Source organism: Rhinatrema bivittatum, chromosome 4, assembly GCF_901001135.1.
Source record: "Rhinatrema bivittatum chromosome 4, aRhiBiv1.1, whole genome shotgun sequence".
Taxonomy (NCBI): Eukaryota; Metazoa; Chordata; class Amphibia; order Gymnophiona; family Rhinatrematidae; genus Rhinatrema; species Rhinatrema bivittatum.
The window spans coordinates 3,263,743-3,291,420 of NC_042618.1; the positions used below are offsets into that span (position 1 = coordinate 3,263,743).

At 48.4% G+C, this 27,678-nt stretch overlaps 1 protein-coding gene across 16 annotated transcripts in view; it reads left to right on the top strand.

Moving 5' to 3' along the window:
- Positions 1-27,678, top strand: part of NRXN3 (neurexin 3) — a 2,187,333-nt gene that overhangs the window by 380,285 nt on the left and 1,779,370 nt on the right. For 7 of the 16 annotated variants that reach the window (XM_029597681.1, XM_029597685.1, XM_029597688.1 and 4 more), the window contains exon 4: positions 26,185-26,200. The exons of the other annotated variants lie outside the window; for them this stretch is intronic. In XM_029597681.1, coding sequence (XP_029453541.1) covers positions 26,185-26,200 — 16 coding nt within the window. The remainder of the gene's footprint in view (positions 1-26,184; positions 26,201-27,678) is intronic. 16 annotated transcript variants of the gene reach the window in all.

Genomic DNA, 27,678 nt, shown 5'->3' on the forward strand with positions numbered 1-27,678 from the left:
GGCATCTTCTTATGTTTTTATATGTGAGAGTGCATGTATGCATATGATAGCGGGAGAGTAGTGAGTCAATGTATGCGTGCGGAAGGAGAGAAGTGAGTGTGCATGTGGTGAGTGCATGTATATGATAGAGGGAGAGGACATGTGTGTGTATGTGAGACAGTGCATGTATGTGTGTGAGTGAACATGTGAGTGTGCTATTGTGAGAGAGTTTGTGTGCATGCTGCTATCCCCCCCCCCGCTGACAATCTCAGGGTGACCGGAAATGACAAGTTCCCAGGTATGACCACAAGCTCACGAAAAACATTCATGCAGTGCATGAGGACTCTAAGACTACAGGGAAATAACTGTGCATAATAGGAGTCAATTAGTGACTTCACACAAATAAGTGCAAATTAACACTGCAATTTAAAGAAGAACAGGGTCATTTATAGGTCAATGGCAGAGTAAACAAACATATGCCAAATAAAGATGCAGTGCCTTAAATTTCATATATGAAATAAAACAGATGCAGAGAGCAGCAAGGTGGGGGCACTGAGTGCCATGTGTAAGTGCCGCCTGTTGGTGGGCGCTCAGGTTTATTTATTTATGGATTATTTGGATTTTTTAAGCCGCCTTTTCGAACACGAAATTCACCCAAAGCCAGGTACAATATATCATATACGGTATGTGCCCTGGTGCCAAGAGCTCCTGGCTCTCAGAGAGCGAGTCCGATTTTTGGAGGAGCTGAGGCAGACAGAGCTATATACAGGAGACCTTCAGGGACACCGTAGAGTGGTCCCGCCTCCAGTTTAGCAGCCTCTGTGCTGCTTGGGAGGAACAAGGTCACCTGGCAGGAGAGCGTCACCTTGGTGTGGCAGGAAGTGATCCCGCAGCTAGGATCTGCCTTCCAGGTGATGCTACTCTCTCGCACTGAGGTTGTCTTTCCAGGGACTTGTGTGCAGGACTGCTATTATTATTATTGGCAATGGTCATTAGGAACATGGCTAGCTGGATGTAAGGATTGTTTGGTGCAGCGTTTCCTGGTCAGTGCGCCATGGCAGAAGTGCTGTGGCTGCAGACTTTGCTTCCTCTTTCCCTCCTGGCCTGCAGGGGGAGTCAGAGAGCGGCGCACACATCTGCAGCTGCGGCCTTCTCTGCTGGCTTCCCTCTGCAATAAAAGCTGCAGGTGGCCCCGCCCTCTTGCCAGTCCTGCTGCCTCCATGCAGCTCCGAGGGAAGCCAGCAGAGGAGGAAGCAGCAGCAATAGGCTGAGGATGAGGCCCTCCAGGAACAGAGACAGGAGCCTTGACCCCTTCCATCCTGAGTCCTAACCTCCTGCGAAAAGGCAAAACATTTTTAACACTCTATCCCTCTTAAAAAAAAAAATGCTTTTTGGTTTGACAAGGGGTCAATACACAAAGATGTCAATATAAAAAAAGTAGAAGAAGTAACATATCTGTCTAAATTTAGCTGGATAGGTTATCCTGGATATTGAGCAGAATAAATGCTTTGCTGAATATCCCTGATTAAAGTTATCTGGCCACCTGTAGCCAGATAACTTGAAACATAACTACCTATCTTTTGAATATCGCTGGTTAGGTTTAATGTCTTTTTTTTAAGAATGTATTTATTAATTTCAATTTATAATCTCAAGATTAATTCTTGATAAAGGAAAACAGAGCAATCCATTACAAATCATAAAGAAAAAAGTTAACAAAGAAATAAGAAAACAGGATCTTGTTTCTAGATCATACATGGGGAAGGGCGTTATAAGGAGAACAGTAAATAACCTCATCTGGATAAGTTCTTGGAGGAGAAGTCCATTAACGGCTATTAATCAAGTTTACTTAGGGAATAGCCACTGCTATTAATTGCATCAGTAGCATGGGTTCTTCTTAATGTTTGGGTAATTGCCAGGTTCTTATGGCCTGGATTGGCCACTGTTGGAAACAGGATGCTGGGCTTGATGGACCCTTGGTCTGACCCAGTATGGCAATTTCTTATGTTCACCAGATAAGCATTGCTCACAGACATCTGCCAGTGCCAGGACCTGGGGGAGGGAAGGGACAGCCTGAATGTGCTACGGGGTGTTGGGGGAGAGGGGGCAGAGGGGAAGGAAGGTGATGATGCCAGGGAGGTGGAAGAGAAGGTAATTATGATGCTGGTGGGTGGGGAGCGGGAAGGGAGGAGAAGGTGATGATGATGATGATGAAGGTGATGGTGTGCCAGAATGAAGTGAGCCAGGTGTGCCAGAACACAAAAAAAGCTTGGGAAGCACTGGCATGGTGGGAAGGCAGCAGACTGCTCGCCTGGCCCAGATGGGACTTTAAGGAGCACCGGGGAGGAGCCCGCTGGCCTGGTACATGGGGGTACTAGTGACATAGGAAGGGGGCAGGAAGGAGGTTCTGGAAGCCAAATTGAAGCTGTTCAGTAAGAGATTGAGATCCAGAACTTCCAGGGTAGCAGAAATGCTCCCAGTTTCAGACGCAGGATGAGTGCCGTAGTCTGCATTCGTAGATGAGAGGACGGTTCAGGGAAGAAGGTTTTCCAGTTATTTATTTATGTATTTATTTGCCAGCTTCATATACCGTCTATCATATTTTCTAGGTAGTGTACAGTAAAAACATCCACAGTTGTCACATTTAATACAAATGATAGGACAAACTGAAAATACTTTAAAAAATAAAAACAGCTCAAAAAAACAGATTAAAAAAAAAACCAACCTAAAAACCTAAAAATCCACATAAAAGCCCTTGTGCTCCTGAAAATACTTTAGAGAAAAAGATTATCAGCAGCAATAGCTCATCTGCAGTCTGAAAGGTTCAGATGCTAAAGGCTTGTTGAAAGAGGTGCCCCTTGAACATCTCCCTAAATTTCACGCATGAGGATCCATCCCTGCGCGATCAATGGCTTCTCGCGGACTTCATTGAGACCTGGGGAACCTTTTGGGAAGGGGGAGCCTGTTCTGCTGGATCCACCTGAGGAGCCTAGGAAGGGTCACCAGCACTGGCAAGTCAGGTGTAAAACATTCGTAGGGAAGGCCAAGGGAGAGGCTGAGAGGAAACTTGCCAGAGAGGAAAGCGGGAAGCCCTTAGAGAGAGAAAGCTGGACTGCACCCAGCCCCTAGCAGGAAACCTACCTGATCTCTTTGCTTTGCTCTTTACTGGGGAGAGACCCGCACTGGTAACAACTTTTGAAGGAGAGAATTGCGAGAAGGTGGAAGATGTAATAAGCGCAGCTTGACAAACTAAAGGGAAAGAAATCACCAGACCCAGATGGTATTGCTCAGAGTCCTAAAAGAAGTCAAGCCTGAAAGGTGGACCTGTTGCTAGCATTAAACTCAGCCGCTGGAGGGGGGCCAGTGTAATGCCGGTTTTCAGACAGGCCTGCAGGGGTGAACTAGAAAACTGTGCACCAGTGAGCCTAATGATGGTGTTGGGCAAAATAGTAGAAACTATTCTTAAGACCTGCTGGGTTGCACATTGGGAAAAGGGTCTTGCAGCCGGTGGGGACAATGCTTTGAAATCTTCCGCCGTGGAGCGAGCCCAAAAAGTAAGTAGAAGGTTAGGAATTATTTGCAAAGGAGCAGAATAAACCTGAGACTCTTACAATGCCCCTGTGTAGATAGGATCACGCCTTGGGTCCTGTGTGCAGCTCTGGGCTCATCTCAAGAAAGACACAGCGGACGTAGAAGAGGCGCAGAGCAGGGCGACAGAAATGATAAAGTGTATGGAAAAGCGGAACAGATTAGCGCGGAAAAGAGACGACTGAGAGGGGGATATGAGTGAGATTTGTACAACCGTGAGTGGGGTAGAACGAGTAAAGAGGGGGACGGTTATTTACCCTTTCAAATGGCACTGGGACAAGGGGACACCCATGAAACCAGCAACCAGAAGATTTAGAACAAATCGTGGAAAGTACATTTTTCACTCAAGGCATAATCAAGTCGTGGAATTTACTGCCGGAGGACGTAGCACAAGGCATCTAGGAAAGCGGGATCGGAAAGGGGACTGGAGCCGCTCCTGAAGGGGAGAGTCCCTAAAGAGTTATGAGCCAGACCTGCTGGGTTCCCTCAGGTACTTCCTACTGACCTTGCATCGGCCACTGTCGGGGACCGCCTGCTGGGCACCGCACTGTGTCTCCTCCGCCGCCTGACCTCCTGACCTTCGCTTTTTATGGTATTTCTGTTGCCAAGACATGAGGGCGAGATGGTCCTTGCGGTCACACTCTCAACTACTGCGCAATTCTCAGAGCGACCTGTCAGCTCCGAGCCTGACGGGGGGGGGGGGGGGGGGGTCTGCGCCCCGTGCCTGCTGACTGTGCTGGGTCCCACCAGGCTCTCCGACACCGGCCGGTCTAATGGTGGAGATTCCCTTCCCTGCCGCTCGTTTCCAGGAAGAAAGGGCGGGTGGCCATCCCCGGGCCTGCCTGGCTGAGAACCGATCCTGCAAGGGCTGGGCTGGACAGGTCGCTGTGAGGATTCCTGCAGCCATTTCCGCCACGCAGTAGCCATGGCTGCTGTCACAAAACAGGAGGGCCGCCCGCAGGTCAGCAACTGGGGCGCACTGGCGGCCCTCGCTCAGCCCTCGCAGCCCGCGGAACAGGCGGGCTGAAGTCACAGGATATTGCCTGAAAAGCCTCACATAAGAACGTAAGATGCGCCACGCTAGTCTAAGTCCACCGAGCCCAGCATCCGCTCTCCGGAACTTGTCTAAAACTTTAAAAAATGTAACTATACTATTCTCCTCTACCACATCCTCCGGCCAGAAATTCCACAGATGAATTGTGCGTTGACCCAAAAAAAATACTTCCTTGACATTTGATTTCCATCTGCCGCCTGTTGGACTCATGGAGGGTCCCCTAGTCGCAATACTGTTTGAAAGGGTAGATAATCGTCCCGTCCCCCCGTTATTTTATAAACTTGTATCATATCTCTCCTCTGCAAGCTGACGAGATCTAATCTGTGAAGTACTTCAAACATTCACAATTAAGACCAAATACAAGAATTCAGACGGGAAGAAAAATCACTTAAAGTGGAATCAAGTGTTAGCTAACACGATGTTAAAAGGAACATATGCAACAGCAGATACGACGGTTTTTAACATATTTTTCTATTTTTTTATGAGGATATTTTTATTTTATAATAAACACCCAACTCAAGAGATCTCACAAATTAATAGCATCAAGAATGCAGTGTCCCCAACTCCCGTCTCTGTACCCACATAATTTAGAGAATATAACACAATATTTCAATACCATCTGTCAACTCTGCATATATGGGAATAATCAGAGCATAGACACAAAACCCCAATATTAACTTAAATCAGAAACATCCCCAGCTTCATATGGGATCAGAATTAGTTCCCTTAATCAACTGCAGAACAGCGGCGGATCTCTCCGTCATTCTTCTTGGTCTCTTCGTGAGCGGGTGCCTGTTGCCTGCCGGCTTGACTGAAGTAGTAGAGAGAAATGGCAAACACTAGCAATTCAACAATCTTTGTGCAATCATTTTAACAGTGCAAAGGAAATCAGCAGATTTCAGCACTTTCACACCCCCCCCTCACGAGAGCACCCAGTCACTTTCAACCCTTCCTCATCATCTCTTCCCACTGGTTGGGGGTCATAATGCTCGGGGATGAGGTTTCTTCACTGTTACTCTGTTTGGCACTAAGCACCCAGTCTGGAACCTGTTAATGAATCCATCCCATCGCTGGTGCAGGATGCATGATTACAGAAGCTCCTCCTGATTTTCATACTCTTTACTCTTCCGGCCATTTCAGTGCGGCTTTCTGGGTGACTGCGAACAAAGTCATAATCAGTTTTATCTTTCATCACACACTTGGCGTATTCAGAGATCCATTTCTCGCTGTGATGTTCAATGTAATTCATAATGTAGACCGGGACATAGGGATATCTCAGTCCGAAAAGTGAGTTTCTCCAAATGAGCTGCTCAATTAATGAAGCCTTCTCTCAAGAATGCTAGTAGCCACCCATGACTGGATGGATGTGGACATTTTATGGGATAGGGTTAACTAGCATATCCTCAGCAACCAGTCCACTAGGCCCCACACATGAGTGGCCATCTCGCTGGGCTATAATGGCAGATCTTCACTCTGCCCTGTACTGGATGAAGCAGGGGACATAATACCGCTAGATGTACCTCTGGGGATGAACCCCCCAAACTGGAATAGGGAGATGAACTTCTAGCAAAACTCCAGCATGGTTTCTGGGCCTCTCACCAACACATTACTTACATAGAAACATAGAAATGACGGCAGAAGAAGACCAAACGGCCCATCCAGTCTGCCCAGTAAGCTTTGCACTTTTTTTTTTCTCATATACTTCTATATGAGTCTTTACATTACTGTAGGGAGTCATGATCGTGAAATGTCTCCATGCACTTTCACCTGAAAACGGCAACATTCCACTTCCTGGAGTCAAAGTTGCAGCTAACCAAAGTCCTGCTGCCCTTCCTTGGGGATCGAGAAGCTGTTGACGCCTCATTAGAAGAATAATTCCAACATTTGCTAGATGATGGATACAAGGTCATGCTAGAGCATGTAGGCTCAGATCGTGGCTTACGCAGTGTGGTTCGGCCTCTCACTGGTTTGCATTCTCCTACCACTACATTTGCAGAGGTGCCAATAGACTCTGGACTATCATGGTTGGCGAGGCTTGCACCCTCACATTCAGGAGGAAAACTGACTTCAACCTGTACAGGATGAGACTCCTCTGAAGTTGACTCAATTGGCAACTCTATGCCCATTTCAATGTCGGTAATAATCACCATAACTATGGGCTGAGTCAACCCCCTCACAACTTTGGCAGACTCACGGGTTTGACTTCCAGCACCTCTACTCTCTGCAGTTCCCTCCGACTCACCAGGTAATGATGAACTAGGACTCTTCCCGATATTCATCACTACCGACTTGGTCAAAGGCTAAACCAACACTGTCAGCACTGCAAGACCACCGGTTGTGGCCTCTAGATGGTGTGGCACTCTGCACACTCATGGATCAGTCCACCAGGACTAACCGGGGATAGAACAATCACACTCCTTTGCCTCCTGGGGCAGTCACCCTGCTTCTCCTGATCGGCAGCAGCACAGAACTGGAGATGGCCCCACTAGTTAGGTTGCTAGCTGGCTCTCCAGTTGTTAACACCCAGCCCTCCTCCAGGCACGATGGCTGGATGCCATTTCCCCACCCAGGATGCAGCTAGGTCAGTCATCTCTCTCCAAAAGCTCAGGTATGGGTCAGGAGTTTCTTGGTACCTTAACTCCAGGAAACTCCAATGCTCCTCACTCTTGCTTCACAGGCAGGGCAGCCATGCACACACTTTCTCCTCTTGTCCTCATGCTGGCAGGCAGGGCTGGATTTAGGGTGAATGGCCCTGGGTGAAAAGTACGCGCCCCGCCCATGTGTTGAATTTCTGGTGCTGGCAGGCAAGAGGGGAGAGGAGGATCCTGGACTGGAGTTGGGACAGGTGTAAGCAAATCCAGAAGGGAAGTGGCTGCTAGTGGTTCCCAGGCACAGTGCAGCAGCCCTGAGCTCATGGCACCCCGGGTAACTGCCCAGCTCGCCCACCCCAAAGACCGGCTCTGCTGGCAGGGATCCACCTCCTACCCGGGAAAAACTGTTATCTGCTGAATGGCTGGCAGGTGATACCCTTGGGAGGGGCATGGGGGGGTAGCCTGCAAGGAGCGGTGGTTGCTACCTTGGGAGGCTTGCGGGGCAGGCTGGATGGCCCATGTTGGTCTTTTTCTGCCGTCATTGCTATGTTACTGTGGTGCTCTGGATGACATCACACGGACAGCTTCTTCCTGGCATTTTGACCAATGCCATCTTGATCTTCTCCAGGCGGGAAAGGCACTGTCTGGTCAGATTCCCACAGTTTTAGGCCAAAATCGCTAAATCCACACAAATGTTCAAAAATAGATGCATCTTCCTCACTGACACCTTCCAGCACGAGCTCACTATTGGGTTCCTGTTTGGGTGCCGTCTGTGATCCCCTCTGGGTTTTGAAGTCCCTAATACAGAGGTTACAGCAATGGCCAGGGCCTTTCTCACCTTCCCCGATGCTCCTCCTTTTCTCAGGCGTCCACACTTTTGGGCCTCGGGTGCTGGGGTTCCCCCAGCAGGGGAGGCGGATTGGTCCCGTGGCCCCCGGCGTAGGCGGTGGAGATCTCACAGCCTCTCGCCCTCGAAGTCCCACTTGAGTAAGACCTCTTTTCAGTCAGACGCTCCACATCGGAGACCGAAAACTCAGGCAAAAGGTTTGGGAGCGGTGTTCAAAATAAAAAGGGTTCAAAGAAAAGCATCGGTGTGAGGACTGCAAAGGTCATCATCATGAGAAGCAGAGTCATCCCGCCAAAGTCGCCGCCTGCTGGTCCATCCTCAGCCCGAGTCAGTGCCCTGCGGCCAGCAATAACTCGTTTCCTGAGCACTGCAAGCCCACTGAGCTCGGCCGACAGCGCCACTACTGCTTGTGCCGAGCATGGGGGGGGGGACCTTCCCTTCAAAACAGGCCCACTCGCTGCCAGTCCAAAAATCTCCCCTGAACCAGGAGGGGGGAAAAAATATGATTTCTTCCTCTTATCCCCTTGGTAGCAGGCGGAAGGCCCATCGAGATCACCCACAAAAATCCAAAACGCAGACCCCCCCCCCCCATCTCAAACCCCAGCCAAGGCCAACTCTCAACTCCTCAACTGCAGGTGAGAGCCGACCAAGCCCCGAAACAGGGGGAGTGGCCATCAGCAGGTGAACAAGGGGAAGCGCCGGGCACAGATGTGCACAGATGCTGATCGCTGACAGACAGACAGACAAGACGCACAGCTGGCCTTGTCTCCTCCTCCTCCTGCGCCACTGCAGTCCCTCGCTTAAGGAAGCGCCTGCTGCAGCGGCTTAATGAGGGCTCGCAATGTAATTAATCACTCACAGCCGGCACCCGAGGCAGTGGCCGAAGGAAAGAGACGGAGACTGAAAGGGAACAGCAAGCAGAGTGTGTCAAGCCATCATCAGCATCATAAATCAATTAAAAGAGCATCTGAAGCTACCTCAGTTGTTACAAGCAAGGCGGGCAGTCACCCCAACTTCTTATCTGCTGAAGGCGAGCGATCATTTCAGCCACGGCTGCCTCGGCGCCAGCCCTGGCCGCGTCGCCATACTCCTGCTGCTGCTGCCAGCTGATCCGGATCAGCTCTGCCAGCCTTTCCTTAACCATCCTGTGCCCCATCCCACTCCCTTCCGGGATCTGCGGTCCTTTGCCTTTGGATGTGATTGAAGAAAACCAGGACCCCGGAGGAGCCTCTGGAAGCTGAGCAGGATGTGCTGGCCTCTTAGTGAAGGCCACTGGGAGGTTCGGCTCCTCCCCTGGGTCTCATTCTGACTTCTCTTCCCTTCCCTACCAGCTCAAACTCTTCCCCTAAGGGTAGCACACAGGGCTCAGTCACTGCTCTTCCTACAGCAGGTTCGGTCCTAACACACAGAGAATCAGAAACTAGAGGCTGGCACAGCACTTACTCCCATATGAACCTTGCTGGGCAGACTGGATGGACCTTTTCTGCCATCATTACTCTTACTATGTGTTAGGTTTCTGATGGAGAAAGTGCTGATGAGTGCAACATTAGAATCTAGGAAAGTTAGTTACATTTATTTAATTAATCACATTTCTTACAATACATATCAATGTGATGTACAAGAAAAAGACTATAAAATACAATGAAATAATAAAATAAACATTAAATAAAAATAAAACAAACAATAAAGCAAAAAAAAATTAACAAGAAATAAATCACAATCAATTAAAAACAAAATGAAATTAGCAAAATATAAAAAGCCAAAAAAGGAACACAGAAAGCAACAGGGGTAGGAGAGGAATATTTTTCACTGCTGCGGAAGTGGCACATTGGGGATTTGCCTTGAAGAGAACTGTCAGGCTTTCACTGGTATAAGTGACTCGACAGGGCTGTGGTCTTTTCCTAGTCAGCTCTGTAAGAGCCGGACCTCCAGACACGCAGGACCAGAGGACCAGACGCTCAGACCTGGATGCCGGTCAGGCCGAAGCCATAAAGTCAGAGCAAGAACCCAGATGCACAGGAGCAGGACCGAATGTAAGACACTGATAATTAGAAAGTAAATTCAGTTCCCTCACCCCTTTCTATAGGACTGGGCAAGCCTTCACTCAAGGCATGTTACAATAGGCCCTAGTATCACATACAGCAGGACAAACAGTACACATTAAACACAGCATCATCACAGAGCAATATACAGAAAACAAATCCCTCCTGCACCCTGACCCTCCCTTGAGAGACGGAACAGGCCTCGTGACCAAGCTAAAATAGCATCAGACGATGGCCACATGTTAATAGAGAGGAGCCCCAGAGGTGGGATGACCTCACAGCAGGGGTTTGCAGATGTGGAGCAGGCCCTGAAGAAGGATTGGGAGAGATCCTCCTCCATGCTTCACCTGAGTGGTGGCCCTCGGGAGCAGGACTCCGAGTGGGCTGCCGGGTGAAAAGACCCTCTCAGCACAACACCTCTCTGGTTTTCTGCTCAACTCCAAGGCTGGCAGAGCTTGTGGAGGAGGCTCGGAGAGCTTCTCCTCCATCTTTAAATGTGCACTAAAAGCCCCCCCGTGACTTCTGACACGCAGCTCTGCTGGCACCGTTTCTCTTCTGTGGATTTTCTCTGGCAGGACATTAAGGAAGTCCTTTTCAGCCACCGGCCGGCTTGCAAAGGTAGCTGGGTAAACGTATAGAGCCAACTTTGGAGGGTTATTTAGTAGCACAGCTGCACCACTGAATATCCGGATAAGTTAACTCTGCCCCAGAACGCCCCCGGAGCTCCCCTATGCTTTCCAGTTACGTTTTAAGCTGATAATGAGTTATCTGGCTACTAAGCCAAATAAATATTAAAAAGTCAGCATTAAGCAGATAACCCACAAGGCCACTGAATCCAGACCCCTGAATCTCCGGGCAAAAGAGAAGTGAACCAGGGGCGGACTCCTGGGGTTCTCGTCTTTGCTTTGATTTTGCTTGGAAAGTAACTATGGCTTCGATTCCTTTACAGCAATGAAATAAAAAATCCGAAAGTAAATCAGGATCCTGAGGATGCTGTCTTTGATTTAATTAGCAGGAGAATTATGCTTCAAGATGTGGCTAACAGGTGTGCTGCAGAGCCCCGGTGATGCCTCGTGCATTGTTCACTTCCTCCCACCCTCCTCTGAGCCTTGCTCGCTGCTTCCCTCGCTCGCTCACGCTCCACTTCTTCTGAGCCTCACTCACTTCCCCCTCCTCTGAGCCTCACTTGCTTCCTCTCCCCTCTGAATTTGCTGCCTTCTCCCTTCCTCTGAGCCTCACTCACTTCCTTGCCTCTCTGTGCCTCACTCGCATCCTCCTCCTCTGACCCTCACTCAGTTCCCCCTCCTCTGAGCCTCACTCGCATCCTCCCCCTCTGACCCTCACTCAATTCCCCCTTCCTCTGAGCCTTGCTTGCTTCCTGACCCCTCTGAATTTGCTGCCTTCTCCCCTTCCTCTGAGCCTCACTCACCTCCTTGCCTCTCTGTGCCTCACTCGCATCCTCCCCCTCTGACCCTCACTCAGTTCTGCTTCCTCTGAGCCTCACTCAATTCCCCCTTCCTCTGAGCCTCGCTTGCTTCCTCTCCCCTCTGAATTTGCTGCCTTCGCCCCTTCCTCTGAGCCACACTCACCTCCTTGCCTCTCTGTGCCTCACTCCCATCCTCCCCCTCTGAGCCTCACTCTCATCCTCCCCCTCTGACCCTCACTCAATTCCCCCTCCTCTGAGCCTCACTCAATTCCCCCTTCCTCTGAGCCTCACTTGCTTCCTCTCCCCTCTGAATTTGCTGCCTTCTCCCCTTCCTCTGAGCCTCACTCACCTCCTTGCCTCTCTGTGCCTCACTCCCATCCTCCCCCATCCTCCCCTCACTCAGTTCTGCTTCCTCTGGGCCTCACTCAGTTTTCTCTTCTGAGCTTCACTCGCTTCCTCCCTCCTTGGTGCTTTGCTTGTACATTGGGTCTCTTCATGTCCTGCAGATTGTAATTAAGGTAATCTAAATAGCACAGGGTCTTTTCTAGGACAAATATGCAGAGCTGCTATTTACTTTACCAGCAGTATTTAAATACTGTGGGTTGTTTAAAGTCAGGAAATGACAGTTTCTCCCCAATAATAACATTGTTAATGAGGCGAGACTCTTCTGCAGCCAGCTATGGGAATTCAGGGAAACAGAGAACTGCCAGAGTGAGAAGGTAAAGCAAGACCACTAACCTAGCAAATTGCTAGCGGTGTCTGTTCACTTGTCACTCACTGGGAAAAGAGGGACAGGTGGCTACGTGACCGCAGTATTGTTAGTGTCCAAGAAGGACGGAGGTTAGAGGGAAAGACACTGAAAGGGCTGGGATTGGAACCCAGAGCTTTCTTATTCCTTAGCTCAGGGGGCTGATTGCACTCACCCCTTAGCTCATGTTTAGGCCCCCACAGTGCAGGGATTTGTGAGCTACGGGTCACGGCCTCTTAGTGTACAGTAACTCTGTAATAAGGACATTATGAGTTTATAACAGGGAGTGTAAGATGTAGCTCCGCCCCTTGAGTCAATACTTCTTACTACTACTATTACCTAATATTTATATGACTTGGGAAATTTAATTTATTAAGGCAAAGTTTACAAATTAATGAAGCTATAAGCAGGGCAATCAGGGGTAACGATTTAAAAGCAGCCTCAAAACAGGGGGGTCTTTAGATGGGATTTAAACAAGGCAAGAGAGGGAGCATAACACATCAGCTAAGGAGGTATATTCCAAGCACACAGTGCAGCCAGGAGGAACGCAGGGAGTCGGGAACTGGCGGTAGAGGATGAGGGCACAGAGAGGAGTGACTTGTCTGATGAGTGGAGCATAAGAGAAGGGGGTATAGGGAGAGATAAGAGAGGAGAGGTAGTGAGGAGCTGCAGAGTGAAGGCTCTTGTAGCAGGGAGTCGGGAACTGGCGGTAGAGGATGAGGGCACAGATAGGAGTGACTTGTCTGATGAGAGGAGCATAAGAGAAGGGGGTGTAGGGAGAGATAAGAGAGGAGAGGTAGTGAGGAGCTGTAGAGTGAAGGCTCTTGTAGCAGGGAGTCGGGAACTGGCGGTAGAGGATGAGGGCACAGATAGGAGTGACTTGTCTGATGAGCAGAGCATAAGAGAAGGGGGTGTAGGGAGAGATAAGAGAGGAGAGGTAGTGAGGAGCTGTAGAGTGAAGGCTTTTCTAAATGAGTAAGAGGAGCATGAATTGTATCTGGGAACAGATAGAGAAGCATTGCAGTGACTTGAGAAGAGGGGTTTTATGAGTGTAGCGACTTTGACGAAAGATAAGTCATGCAGCTGAATTTTGGATGGATTGTAGTGGAGAAATATCACTGGGAAACTTGTGAGGAGCAGTTTGCAATCATTTAATCAGGAGATGATGAGAGAGTAGGTAAGGGTTCTGGGAATGTGCTTAGAAAGGAAGGGACTGATTAGGGTGATGTTATAGTGAAAGAAATCTCACATTTTAGAAGTATTTTGGATATGGGTACAGAAGGAGAGGAGTTGATAGCAATGTCAGACAAGCAGGCTGAGATCTGGGCCTGGATTCCTGGTGAAATTCCTGGTCTACGAGGTAAATCTGGGAATCATAAGCACAGAGATGGTATTGAAAGCCATGAGAGGACATCAGAGCACCAAGGGAATTAGTGCCCAGAGAGAAGAGAAGAGGGACCAGGACAGAGCCCTGAGGAGCACCAGTTGATAGTGGGATGACAGTAGAGGAGGATCCAGAGGAAACACTAAAAGTGCGACGGGAGAGGTAAGAAGAGAACCAAGACAGGACAGAGACCCGAAATCCAAGTGAGGACAGAGAATCAAGGAGTGAGTGGTGATCAACAGTGTCTAAAGCAGCAGATAGGTCAAGGAGGATAAGGACTGAGGAAAGGTTTTTTTGGTTTCAGCTATAAACAGGTTATTGGAGACTTTGGCAAGGGCGGTTTCTGTGGCACGTGGAAGGCAGAAACCAGACTGGCGTGGATTGAGAATGGCCTGAGACAATGGAGGTGAACAGCACATTCAGGCAGTTAGAAGTGAAAGGGAAGAGGGAGATGGGACGATAGTTGTCAGGGCAGGTAGGGTTTTTAAAGGAGTGGTATGATTACGCCATGTCTGAAGGCAGTAAGAACAGTAGCAGTGGAGAGAGATGGATTGAGGATGTGACAGATGGAAGGGATGACTGCAGTGGAGACAGAGCTGAGGAACTGGGTAGGAATGGGATCAGAGGAACAAGTTGTGAGTTTGGAGGAGGAGAGAAGACGGAAAGTTTTCTTCATTGTGACTTCAGATAAGGAAGAGAGAGTGGCGGAGGCCAGAGGAAGGGGAGAGGAAAGAAGTGGGAGAGAGGGAGGTAGTGGTGACCTGGTTGAGAATTTTGTCATGGACGTAGTCGGCTGTAGTCTGGGCAGAGAGTGAATGGGAGAGGGGGTTGTAGGAGGTGAAGGGAGGTGATTGAGAGTGGCAAAGAGACGGTGAGCTTACAACAAGGAGTGTAAGATGTAGCTGCACCCATCAGGGCATTATGAGCTTATAACAAGGACTGTAAGCTATAGCTCACCTCTCGGGCACTATGGGGGCAATTGTCAAATAGCCTGCTCACTTGTAAATCCTGCAGAAACCTTTACTATTTGTGTCTCATGCTAATTTGCAAAGAGAAAAAAATGGCAAACTCTCTAAAATTAGAATGAATTGTGGGTGCTGAAAGCACCTTTCTACTTTGCACCTACTATTTTGTGCACTTGCTTGAGAAGAATATAATAGCAGCGTTGCTTGTGAAACAACATGCACGTGCACTTTCTTCCTGCCAAGAAATTAAAAACACTCACACCCTCTCATATACCACACACACCCTCACCCACACACCCATACATATACACACGCACATACACCCCCACACACATGCACACACCCTTCCACACATATACACATCCACCCATATTTACATACCCCCACCCAGAGACCCATCCACACCCACCTCCCTTTCAACATACACAAACCCACTCATACACACCCTCACCCCCACACACCCTCTCATATGTACACTCCCACCCTCCCTCTCAGACAGACACACACTTTCTCATAAAGACATCCACCCACACCCACCCACCCTCCCTCTCATACACTCACCCACCCTTTCATATACACACACACACATACACCCCCACCCTCTCATATGCATACACCCCCCCCCCTCTCTCATACACATTCACAACGTCTTTCTCACCCATAGGCATTTGCTGTCACAGGACCAATCTCTTTCACACACACATTTTGGACCTTATCTCTGGCTGCACAGCAAGGCCTCTTCTGTCGTTGGCTGTGGGGAAAATGCTGGTGGCACCTCAGACTCTTTCCTGCTACTGGCTGTGGGGGAAATACTGGTGGCACTGCAGTGACTCTTCCTCGGCCGCTGGATCGTAGAGCGGAAACCCCGCCAGCACGTCACTATTCCACGCCTCCGGGAGTTTCCTTTTGCTGGCGGGGAGTGGAAACCCTGCCAGCACGTCACTACTCCACGCCTCCGGGAGCTTCCTTTTGCTGGCGGGAGTGGAAACCCCGCCAGCAAGTCACTATTCCATGCCTTCGGGAGCTTCCTTTTGCTGGCGGGGAGTGGAAACCCCGCCAGCACGTCACTATTCCACGCCTCCGGGAGCTTCCTTTTGTTGGCGGGGAGTGGAAACCCCGCCAGCTCGTCACTATTCCACGCCTCCGGGAGCTTCCTTTTGCTGGCGGGGAGTGGAAACCCCGCCAGCACGTCACTATTCCACGCCTCCGGGAGCTTCCTTTTGTTGGCGGGGAGTGGAAACCCCGCCAGCACCTCACTATTCCACGCCTCCGGGAGCTTCCTTTTGCTGGCGGGGAGTGGAAACCCCGCCAGCACGTCACTATTCCACGCCTCCGGGAGCTTCCTTTTGCTGGTGGGGAGTGGAAACCCCGCCAGCTTGTCACTGCTTCGCGCCACCAGCGCTGCAGGTTTTCCTGACCGGCAGAATTGTTTGCCTGAATGAAGGGTGAGGCGGCTTTGGCAGGAAGGTTTCAGGGGCAATTTTGCCGCCTCCAAATCTTGCAGCCTGAAGCAGCCTCCTCAACCTGCCTCATTATAGAACCGACCCTGGGTACGGTGGTGGGCCAGAGATCCAAGGGTTAAAATTAGAAACAATAAAGAATTTGAGTTTAACTGTAACCCACAGGCTTAGTTCTGCTGAAGATGAATAACTTAGCTTTAATATAGTGATGGATGCCACAGGAGTATAGTCTGATGGCTCTCACTGACCTCCCCCCTGCACGTGTATGAGAATTGCTACTCACACCCCCCAAATGACTCCTCCAAGTATTTGACACCGAAAATGAAAAACTGAAAATTATATGGCAATGGCAAACTCACAGTCACAAAATAGCCATATAGCTCAGGAAATAATTAGTTGCCAGTTGTAAGACCTCATATAAATTCGGGTGATAAAAATCACTTATGTATAATTTTCTCATGACAATATTAATGTCACCACAAGTGAATTAATGCCCGTGATGTTTTTCTAATCATTGGTCTTTTTTTAGAAACATTTTTTTCTTTTTATAACTGTATTTTTCTTATTTATATATTAATATCTTTAAGAATCAATTGAGACACTTATCTTAAATTGATTTTTCTCAATAGATACCAGTTTATCATGCCAAGAAGAACACCCGTTGTAAGATGTCTTGCCCTTGAGGTCTTACAACTGGCAACTAATTATTTCCTCCAAGTATTTGTCTTCCCTCTCCAGTCTGAGACCTTTATCTTTTGCATGTAGGCTGCAGCAAACGGTGTCCCAGGCTCACATCACAGAGACCTGAAAGCAGCTCTCAGCCACACAGTAACCATACAGGTTCAGTAGAGTATCGGCACTGTAACTCTACAGCTGGTCTCTTCCCAAGCTATCCACTAATCTCCCAGTCTAACTAGGATTCTCACTGTAAGAGATCCTGCAGGGTCAGCAGGCCTAATTGGCCAGAGTCACAGGCAGCGCTTCTGTTGTCCTACTCTCTCTCTCTCCAACTGTACTCCATACATCTGGGTAGATTTGAAATCTCTGTCCTCTCAGTTTTCTCATTGGCAAATTCTCCCCTGCAATCCATTGGCTTTTAGAGTCATGTGGTCAGGGACTTAGTGCAGGATGAAGCAGCCATGTTGAGAAGGGACTGCAGATGTCTCGGAATCAGCAAGTCAGCAACGCCCTGGCTACAACGTCTTGTGACAAACGTGAAGGTACCGGTGGGACTGTGCTCCATGTCAGTTACGTGTGTGTGTGTGTGTGTGGAAAATGCACAAGAACACAAAGGGGGTCCAAATGCTTCAGCTTCTCTCTCTGAGAAGTTTTGGAACACTTCACACTATAAGCTGCACACTAGCTTGCGTACTCACACAATAAGCCAGAATGACAGCGGATCCCCGGACAATTAATATTTATTATACATGCTCAGTTATGATAATAATGCAATAAGAAATTGTTATACAGGGTGGCCCATGGAAAAGTAACCTTCCTCCAATACTAGTGCCACGCAGGCAGGCTACCTTTCCAAGGGCCACCCTGTATATGTATATATTGGTAATAGGAATAATAATAATAACAACACAATGTAACACATCCCTTACATAAAGCAGTTAAATCTGTAGAAGAGTGCAGGGTCATAGCGGGTCTCTGTTCTTCTGTTCCTTCTTTCTTCTGCAATCTGTTGCATCTCTTATGCTGTGTATCCTTTGAATGCTTGGGGGGGTGGCACTTATTCCCCCCTCCTAAAATCCACAGAGAAGTTTTGCCGCATAGCACACATGGTTCTAGGATGGGCCACATCACCAGCAAAAAGGATATGTTAATTTTTAATCTCAGAGACACTCTTGGTAGTAGCCATTCCAGAGATTAAATAAACCTTTAATCAGATGCCTCTGTATTTTCTCACAGTTGCTTCAATCATGTGAGGTGTGTCTGTGTGATACCTTTGAGTTCACCAAAGGGTAATCAGATTCATGCTAAGTAATCCCATTACATATTCCACCTCCTGGACTCAGAGAACTCTCACCAACACCTGCTGGGTGAAAAGTTTCCCAATCTATGGTTATATTAGTGTTAGCACTATTCAAAGCAGTGTGAATAAGCTGTTTGATAAATGCATTAAAATCTGGCTTCTTAAGCACTAACAATATAGGCGACCAGGGCTACTGCCATAGTTATAAGAAAAGCTACGTCCATTACTTCATTGCTCACTCTGTGCAGCTGGTCAGGAAATCCCAAATAGGAATAACTATCCCCCCTCTAAGCTTTATTTTATCTGAAGTTTAGTTGTCCCAAAAGTCTGGCCAAACTGAAACCTTTAGCAGGGTGTGTAACTCCATGCTACCAGGACCCTCTGTGATGTTTGTCTGCATTTCCTGTCATCCGTTATGATCTCCATGCTGGTGGTTGGCTGATCTGACTTTTGAGGGATGCCGGCTTGTCAGTTCATGATCAGGCTTTCATTGGCTGTTCAGTGTCAGGGCCAGCTTGCTTATCTTGGCCTGCTTAGCAAAAGTTCACAGTTCTCTGCTTCCTAATATTCTACCTCCTTTCCTGTCTCTGTCCAAACTTGTGCCACTACATCCCAGGTGGCTTTAGCCCACCCTGAGACCTTAAGAAACTGCTCCCCTAATCTCTTCTTTCTATACACATATATTACACATTGATAGCATGCACATACACTTACATTGATCAGATACAGTAAGTATTGAAATCGCAATAACCAAACATATAAATTCTAGCTTGGGATCCTGCCGACTATGCCAGTTCTGTTCTGTGTCATGTGTGGGTGTGGCAAACATACAAGAAGACAAAAGGGGTCGAATCCTGCAGCTTCACTCTCTGACAGCTTTGGTACACTTTACATTATATACTGTACACTATATCACACAACAAGATATAGAATGCCAGCAGATCCCAGGACAATTAATATTTAGTATATGTGCTCAGTTATGATGATAATGTAAGAAGAAATGATATACATATAGGTAATAGGAATAATAATAATAATAATACAGTGTAACACATCCTTTACATAAAGCTGCCAAGTCTATAGAAGAGAGCAGGGTCACAGCTTGTCTCTGTCCTTCTGATCCTTCTTTCTTCTGCAGTCTGCTGAGTCTCTTATGATATGTATTCTCTGAATACTTCATGAGGGAGGGCATCTATTTCCACCCCCTAAAACCAACAGAGCAGCTTGGCTATAGAGAACACAGAATGTTCTCTGCTGGGACATATCACCAGCAAGAAGCTATTGTTAATTGTGTCAGAGATATGTTAACCTTTAACCTCAGAGATATGCTGGCTGCAGCTGTGCCAGAGATAAAGTAAACCTTTAATCTGATGCCTTTGCCTCTGTCTATTCTCACAGTTGCTGCAGTCATTTGAGGTGTGTCTGTGTGAGAACTCTGAGTTCACCAAAAGATAGTCAGTCTCATGCTAAATAATCCTATTACAGACTGCACAATGAGCAAGGTAAGAGGGCATCACAGATAAATCCAAATGCTGAGAACGTGCTAAAAGTATGAAAGTACATGGCCACAAACAAGTTTCATCGTTAAACTTGGGCAAGTGATCCAAAGAATAGAAGAACTGAGTGAGAATCCACTGACACATGAGGAGAAAGAAGAAAAAAGAATGTGCAAAACAGGAAAAATCTCTGAGTTAGACCAATAAACAAGGAAAAATAAGTGACAAGCACAAATACAGTGGGAAATATAATAAGTTATTTCAACAGTCACACATAGATCAAAGAAATCATAAAATGGTTTCAAAATCATATGGCTACTGAGGAACTCACAAAAACATAAATAAAGCCACACATTAACTCATTATACAAAAGTATCAAAAAATAATTTATTCAAATGTCAAAACATAACAAAAGTAAATAATTAACTAAATTAAAAAAAAAAGCTTTTTCAAAAGAAGATTTAAAATGGAAACAGATTACACAGACAATTTAAGCTATCTGGAGGATTGATAGTTTATTATGAAGATTTATTGTTCAGCTTAAATTGTCTGAGTATTCTGTTTCCTTTTTAAATCTTCTTTTGAGAAAAGCTTTTTAAATTTTTCCCCTTTTTAAGTTTTATATTTTTTCCCTTTTTCTTTTTTGAATTTTTTCTTTTTTTGTGTATTTGTTGGTAGTGTTTGTCATAGTCCTCTGTGTATATACAAAATAATTTTGTTCTTTTTGTTTGTTTTTATGTGTTTAGGTATGGTTGTTTTTGGGGGTCCTTATTCAGCTAGTGTAGATGTATGTTGCCAGAGAATGTGGTTAGTGCAGTTAGTATAGCTGTGTTTAAAAAAGGATTGGATAAGTTCTTGGAGGAGAAGTCCATTACCTGCTATTAAGTTCACTTAGAGAATAGCCACTGCCATTAGCAATGGTTACATGGAATAGACTTAGTTTTTGGGTACTTGCCAGGTTCTTATGGCCTGGATTGGTCACCTTTGGAAACAGGATGCTGGGCTTGATGGACCCTCGGTCTGACCCAGTATGGCATGTTCTTATGTTCTTAAGTGTTTGCTTGTTTACCTTTAAAAGTTTTTTATGATTGAATACATCTGATTGAGTTTGATGTTTTTGTATTTAGTTATGTTTATTATTTACACATAGATCAAAACCTGAACTAAGCTTGGTAAAAAGAGGTGAATGTAAATCTAAAGATGGGAGATTGATAACTGCAGCACAGGACAGTGGATTAGGACAAGATGGTTTATGGCAAGTATAGAAAATAAATAAATTATATCCTATGAGCTCCAGGAGGAAGCTTTGGTGGGTACAATAGAAGTATTAATAAGAGCACTAGCAGTAAATCTGAGAGCCTGAGATCATGTCAATGTTCCCTGGCTGATGAGCGAGGTTCACTGCGTTCCTTGTATGCACAAAACAAACTCATTTGGAGCCACTACCTTAGGAGAATGAGCTGCAGCTCCCATCCTGTAAGGATCTAAGAGCCTATAGAAAGATCCAAGAAGAAACATGCCGCCCTAGGACTACACTTGAGACCCTTCTGATCCACAGACAGCCGCTGTATCATTTGCATTCAGAACCTCTAGCAGTAGAAGCCTGTCCTTGGGTGCAGGCCTCACCTTTCACCACTGGGGGGTGGTGTCGCACAGTGTAAGCCTAGGAAAGGGATTAGTGACCTCTGCCCCCCCATGTGTAGCATAAGGCATGGGCTGCAGTATTACACGTGGGGCTCATCACACACTGCAGGAGTCAGGGGCACATGGAGGATGACATAGAAAAAGAAACAAGGGTACTCTCCTTTTATGGGGTGGTTCTCCAGTCTCTCACCTCCTCTGCCCACTTGATCTCTATCTCGCTTTGTTAACCATTCACTTCTCCACCTCCTATCTCCTTTCCTTTTCTCCCTCATCCACTCCTCCTCCTTCCTTTCCAATTCCCCATCTGCTTCTATACTTTCCTCTTACCCAACACAAATTTTACATATATTTTTTGAAAATTAAAATAGACTTGCAATATAGAATCATTTAAATATTTTACTAAAACCGAATTGCAGCCTATTTTTCTGCTTTGGTTGTGTGAGTTTTCTTTGGTTCTCTGTACTGTTCTTGGCTTGTCCTTTACTGTCATCTCACCTGTCTTCTCTAGATTTCTTTTCCTTGTTCTCCTTTCCATGTCTCTCCACATCTCACTTTTCTTCTCTCTCTCTCCTCATTCACAACTTCAGCTTCAATCATTCTTCTCCAACACTCTGCTCATTTTGTCTACTTCTCTCTCCCTGTCTCCCTCTTTGCCACCCTTCCACCTCTCACACCCCTATTCCCTTCCCAGTTCTCCTTCTGCTTTCAGATTCCACTCCCTTCTAGTCCCCATCTCCGGCTCTTAACCATCACCCGCTGTCCTTCACCCCTTGCCACTTCCCGGTACTGTCTCTCCCCCTCCAACCCTTGATTTTTTTCCCCCCTTTTCCCTCCCATTCAGCCCATCGCCCTCCTCTCCATGACTGGCGCTGAATTCCTATCCCTCTCTCACACACGGGGGAGGGAGAGGAGGAGCTGCCGTAGGGATGTGTCCTGGGCTTATCCTGCACAGGGGCATGGGGCGCACGATATGTCTGTGGCAGAGTGGGATCCGCTGGACCTGGCCCACGTTCCCTCCTGTGCCTCATCTCCTCGGAGCTGAGCTGGGATGGCGCCATGCCGCCTCAGGCTCTGGGCGCGCCCGTGAACCTCCTCGTGGGCCCCTAACGCAGCTCTCGGCTCCCGGGGAGGAGACCCCGAGCTGTCCACGGTGCGTCCCATTCTCTGCCTGTTCCCCTGCTGCACAGCACGGAGCTGCCGGTGCTCTGCTCATTTCCACAGCCCTGCGCCTTTCACATTAGCCTCTTTGTTACAGTGTCAGGACTGGTTTGTTAAACATGGGCAGATTCGGGGAGAAAAAAAAGTAATTACACTTCACATCTGCTGCTTTCTCCTGCACAGCGCTGCGAAGCCTGACTGAGCTGTTTATTTTCACACTCCTGTATCCTCCTTCCCCTCTGAGCATTGAGGGCAGGTACAGCAGGGGGAGTGGCAATCCTAAAATCCAGCACTGCAAAGACTTAAAAAAGCCAAATGATGTTTTAATACAGTAAAATCTTTATGCCCTGCTATTCGGGGATTGGTACAGACCAGAGGCCCTCTGTTGCCTCCCGGTGTGTGATCTCCACCCATGGACCCTGCACGGGTACCCCGCACTCCTGTACGCATCCCTTTACACCTGGAGGGCAGTGCTTGCATGGCACCCAGCAGCAGGCTTCACGGTTCTGGGAAAAAATATAACCTTATTGAAAAGTAGGTTTATGTTTTTGAGGGTGTGCGTTGCGTCAAACTCGGCCCCTTGTGGGAAAGTTTGAATATTCTCGCCCCTCTGTGTGCTGGCATGCCTTGGAGGAAGCTGACGCTTTGCGCTCCGGGCGACCAGAGCTGGATTTGCACCCCACACGCCCCCCCCCCCCCCCCCCCCCAGTGCCTTCCCTGCTGGAGGGACGGATAGGGGAGAGGATCCCCCCCCCCCCCCCCGCTGACTCAGGCCAGCTCGTATGGCGCAGCTGCCGCCAGACCTAGGCCCTCTGTATCTAATGAGAAATCTGACCCCGGAGATGAGGAGCGCTGATGCTCAGCGTCACTGTTAATATTACTGCTGACGTTCCCTTCAACCTGTAGCCCCAGTCCTATCCTGGTGACCCTGCGACCTGTCCTGGAGATCTCGGAGATCCGGTGTGTGCAGCACTATCTCATGCACATTCACTGTGGATATCCTGAAACCTGCCTATATCTGTGGGGTGAGCGGAAAGCCCTGCCTTAAACCCCTGTGACATCATGTCAGCCGCTTCATCCCTATTGGCTCACTGCACATGAGGTCATGAATGACACAGTTCTAAGTCTGGCTGTTTCCAGGTATGCAGCTTAAGCAATTTACAAAAATAATGTATAATCCCCCTCTTCGGTTTCGAGCCAGAATTAAGGGGCCACACAGACCCAAAGGCTAATCTCAATGTCCTGGGCCTCTTACCTTTCCACTCGGCTCACGCACAGTTAGCCACTGGGGTGCCGGGACCCGAGCTGCAGTCTGGGTGGGTATCAGTTCCCAGCCTCTCTCTCCACAGCCCTCCCTTCCGAAGATCCCACTGGTAGTGTCCTACAGTCCCGAAATGGCAGAAAAGAGCAGGCAAGAGACTCGGAGGCGTGATAAAGTAAGAATGCACTGTAACTTAATAAACAGAATCCAGGCCAAAATAGCAAAGCGTAATGAAAGCGCTCTCTCTCCGTCTTATCCCTCTGCGTCTCTGTCCCTTCCCAGTGATAGGAGGGTAGAGAAAAAAAACCCTCTTCTTCCAAATAGGCAGGAAGGTTGGTGGTGGAATAAAGAAGGAACTACAGTGCCCACGTCCACTGTGCACAGGCCAGTCAGGGGTGTCAGCCCTCCTGCGCTGGGAGGAGGTCAAGAAAACAACCAACCCCCTTAAACCTCAAAAGTCAGGGATGGCAGTGAGACAGCAGGGCATATGGGCCTGAATATGGGGAGCAAACAAAATCGCTCCTTTCCTTCCCAAAAAAACCAAGCTGCATACAACCACACCATAAACGTCCTCAACCCGATCTATAAAGGAGAGCCCCCTGCATAGGGAAAAGTCCTAGGAATGGTCTTAGAAATGCAAAACCCTGGTCAAGGGCAGACCATGAAACTTGTCCTACTGGGTCAGACCAAGGGTCCATCAAGCCCAGCGTCCTGCTTCCAACAGTGGTCAATCCAGGCCACAGGTACCTGGCAGGATCCCAAGGGATAGAGAGATTCCAAGCTGCTTATCCCAGGGATAAGCAGGGGATTTCTGCAACTCCACCTTAATAATGGTTAATTGGCTTTTCCCCCAGGAACTTGTCAACATGGGCTCGGCGTGCACAGGGGGAGCTTGGGGCAGGTTTTCAGGGCAGATTTTTGATGATATATGTTTTATAGTTTATTTCTTAGATATCTTTTCTGGTGATAATAATTTAGCGGGCGGATTTTAAAAGCCCTGCTCGCGTAAATCCGCCCGGATTTACGTGAGCAGGGCCTTGCGCGCCGGCGGCCTATTTTCCATAGGCCGCCGGCGCGCGCAGAACCCCGGGACTCGCGTAAGTCCCGGGGTTTCTGAAAAGGGGCGTGTCGTGGGCGTCACTGAGTGACGCCGCGTTTGGGGGGTGTGACACGGTGTTTGGGGGCGGGCCCGGGGTGTGGCGCCGGCCCGGGGACGTTCTGGGGGCGTGGCCGCGCCCTCCGGAACCGCCCCCGGGTCGGGTCTCGGCGCGCGTGGATTTACGTCTCCCTCCGGGAGGCGTAAATCCATGGATAAAGGTAGGGGGGGGGGTTAGATAGGGACGGGGGGGGGGGGGGGGGGTTAGGTAGGGGAAGGTGAGGGGAGGGCAAAAGAGAGTTCCCTCTGAGGCCGCTCCGATTTCGGAGCGGCCTCGGAGGGAACGGAGGCAGGCTGCGCGGCTCGGTGCGCACCGGCTGCCCAAAATCGGCAGCCTTGCGCGCGCCGATCCAGGATTTTAGAAGATACGCACGGCTATGCGCGTATCTTCTAAAATCCAGCGTACTTTTGTTTGCGCCTGTTGCGCAAACAAAAGTACGTGATCGTGCAGTTTTTAAAAATCTACCCCTAGGGATATAATTAGTATTAGTTGTACATATTGAATAAGTAGGGTTTCTACATTGGTTGAACATATAAAAAGAGTTTTACTCCATTTTTTTACATTTTGCATTGGATTTTGTTTGGGACAGACATGATTGACATTACTGGGAGGATATGACGTCACTACCCCACTGCGTGTTTTGTTGTGATACCTATATATAAACATAGTAAAAGAGCTTACATGTTTCCAGACACTATAAGCAGGTCTTTGCTTGTGGTACATTTTTGCATTGTAAGGTAATATCAACATTTTTTTCTTGAATGAATGCTTATTTTATTCTGTCGATACTGATGTTACTAATCAGCCCTAGGGCTTGTATAGAACTTTTGATTCATTTTAGTAGCTTCGGTTGTAAAGTGGCCTCACATATTTCAGATATGTTAGTTGTTAAGGATAGGTATAGAGTAGGAAGCTAATTTACTTCCAGACCGCAACGTTAAGTCCAGGGATCCAGTTTATAATACACTATGGGGCGGATTTTCAGAGCCCTGCTCGCGTAAATCCGCCCAAAACCGGGCGGATTTACGCGAGCAGGGCCCTGCGCGCCGGGAAGCCTATTTTACATAGGCCTCCCGGTGCGCGCAGAGCCCCGGGACTCGCGTAAGTCCCGGGGTTCTCGGAGGGGGGCGTGTCGGGGGCGTGTCGGGGGGCGGGCCCGGTCGTCGCGGCGTTCCGGGGGCGTGTCGGCAGCGTTTTGGGGGCGGGTACGGGGGCGTGGCTACGGCCCGGGGGCGTGGCCGCGCCCTCCGTACCCGCCCCCAGGTCGCGGCCCGGCGCGCAGCAGGCCCGCTGGCGCGCGGGGATTTACGTCTCCCTCCGGGAGGCGTAAATCCCCCGACAAAGGTAAGGGGGGGGTGTAGACAGGGCCGGGTGGGTGGGTTAGGTAGGGGAAGGGAGGGTAAGGTGAGGGGAGGGCAAAGGAAAGTTCCCTCCGAGGCCGCTCCGATTTCGGAGCGGCCTTGGAGGGAACGGGGGGAGGCAGCGCGGCTCGGCACACGCAGGCTATACAAAATCGATAGCCTTGCGCGCGCCGATCCAGGATTTTAGTGGATACGCGCGGCTCCGCGCGTATCCACTAAAATCCAGCGTACTTTTGCTTGAGTCTGATGCGCAAGCAAAAGTAGGCTGATCGCGCTTCTTTTAAAATCTACCCCTATGGGGTAGATTTTCAAAGGGGTACGCGCGTAAGATACGCACATACCCCCCGAAAACTTACCCCAAACCCCCCCTGCGCACGCCAAGCCTATTTTGCATAGGCTTGGCGGTGCGCGCAAGCCCCGGGACGCGCGTAACTGCCGGGGCTTGCAAAAAGGGGCGGTCGGGGGCGTGGTCAGGGGCGCGGTTAGGGATCGGGGGGGTGTCCGGGGGCGTGTGGGCGGTCCGGGGGTGTGGCCGAGTGCCCCGACACAGCGGCCTGTGTCGGGGCCTGCCGCGCCGGCGCGCATAAGTTACTACTGCCCGGAGGCAGTAGTAACTTCTCCGATAAAGGTAGGGGGGGGGGGGTTAGGGAAGGGAAGGGAAGGTGCGGGGGGGGGGGTAGAAAGAAAGTTCCCTCCGAGGCCGCTCCGATTTCAGAGCGGCCTCGGAGGGAATGGGCAGCTCGCGCAGGGCTCGGTGCGCGCAAGTTGCACAAATGTGCACCCCCTTGCGCGCATGTTTTTAAAATCTACCTCCAAGGTTGGATTGTATTCGCGATCAGTTTGTTAGTGAATGTTTTTTAAAGTTAGGGATGCTGGTGTATTCTCCTAACATAATAATAATGTTGTCATCTTTTTTATACCGGATCATGTTCGTTTTTTGAAAATTATTATTGGAAAGATATGTTTGATATAATCAGTAAGTTATGACGTCACTACTTTCCGCGGTTTTTTAAGATAGAGACACGGTAATGTATCCTCAGGCACGATGTGGATTTTGCATTCTAATTCCTAGTCCATATTGAGGTACTTGATACTACACTCTGTAATATTTGATAGGGTGATATACTATTATGATATGCTGCGGATAAAGCCCACATAAATGTCACCTTGGCTTTAAGCTCAATTAGAACATCGAAAGACTTCTTTTTAAGCCAGAACCGTTTTGAAAAATATAGCAGTAGAATTTTTAATGAAACTTATGTACAGTCCCCTTAATACTGTTTAGATAAATATTGTCATGCCATTTCTTCTGTAGAGTTTCTTTATATTTTAAAATCGAAGACGGCAGGAATACTGTACCTAGGTGGACTTACTAGCTTATGTAGCAGTGAGAGCACAACTAAGGTAATCGTTTTTTAGTATATAATTTTACTTAAAAAAATTTTTTTCATCTTGCTATAAAATGTTTATATCTATTGTTTCCATTTTTTGACTATGTATAATTTATATGTATATTTAGGTCTTGGTTCACCGTCCTTTTTT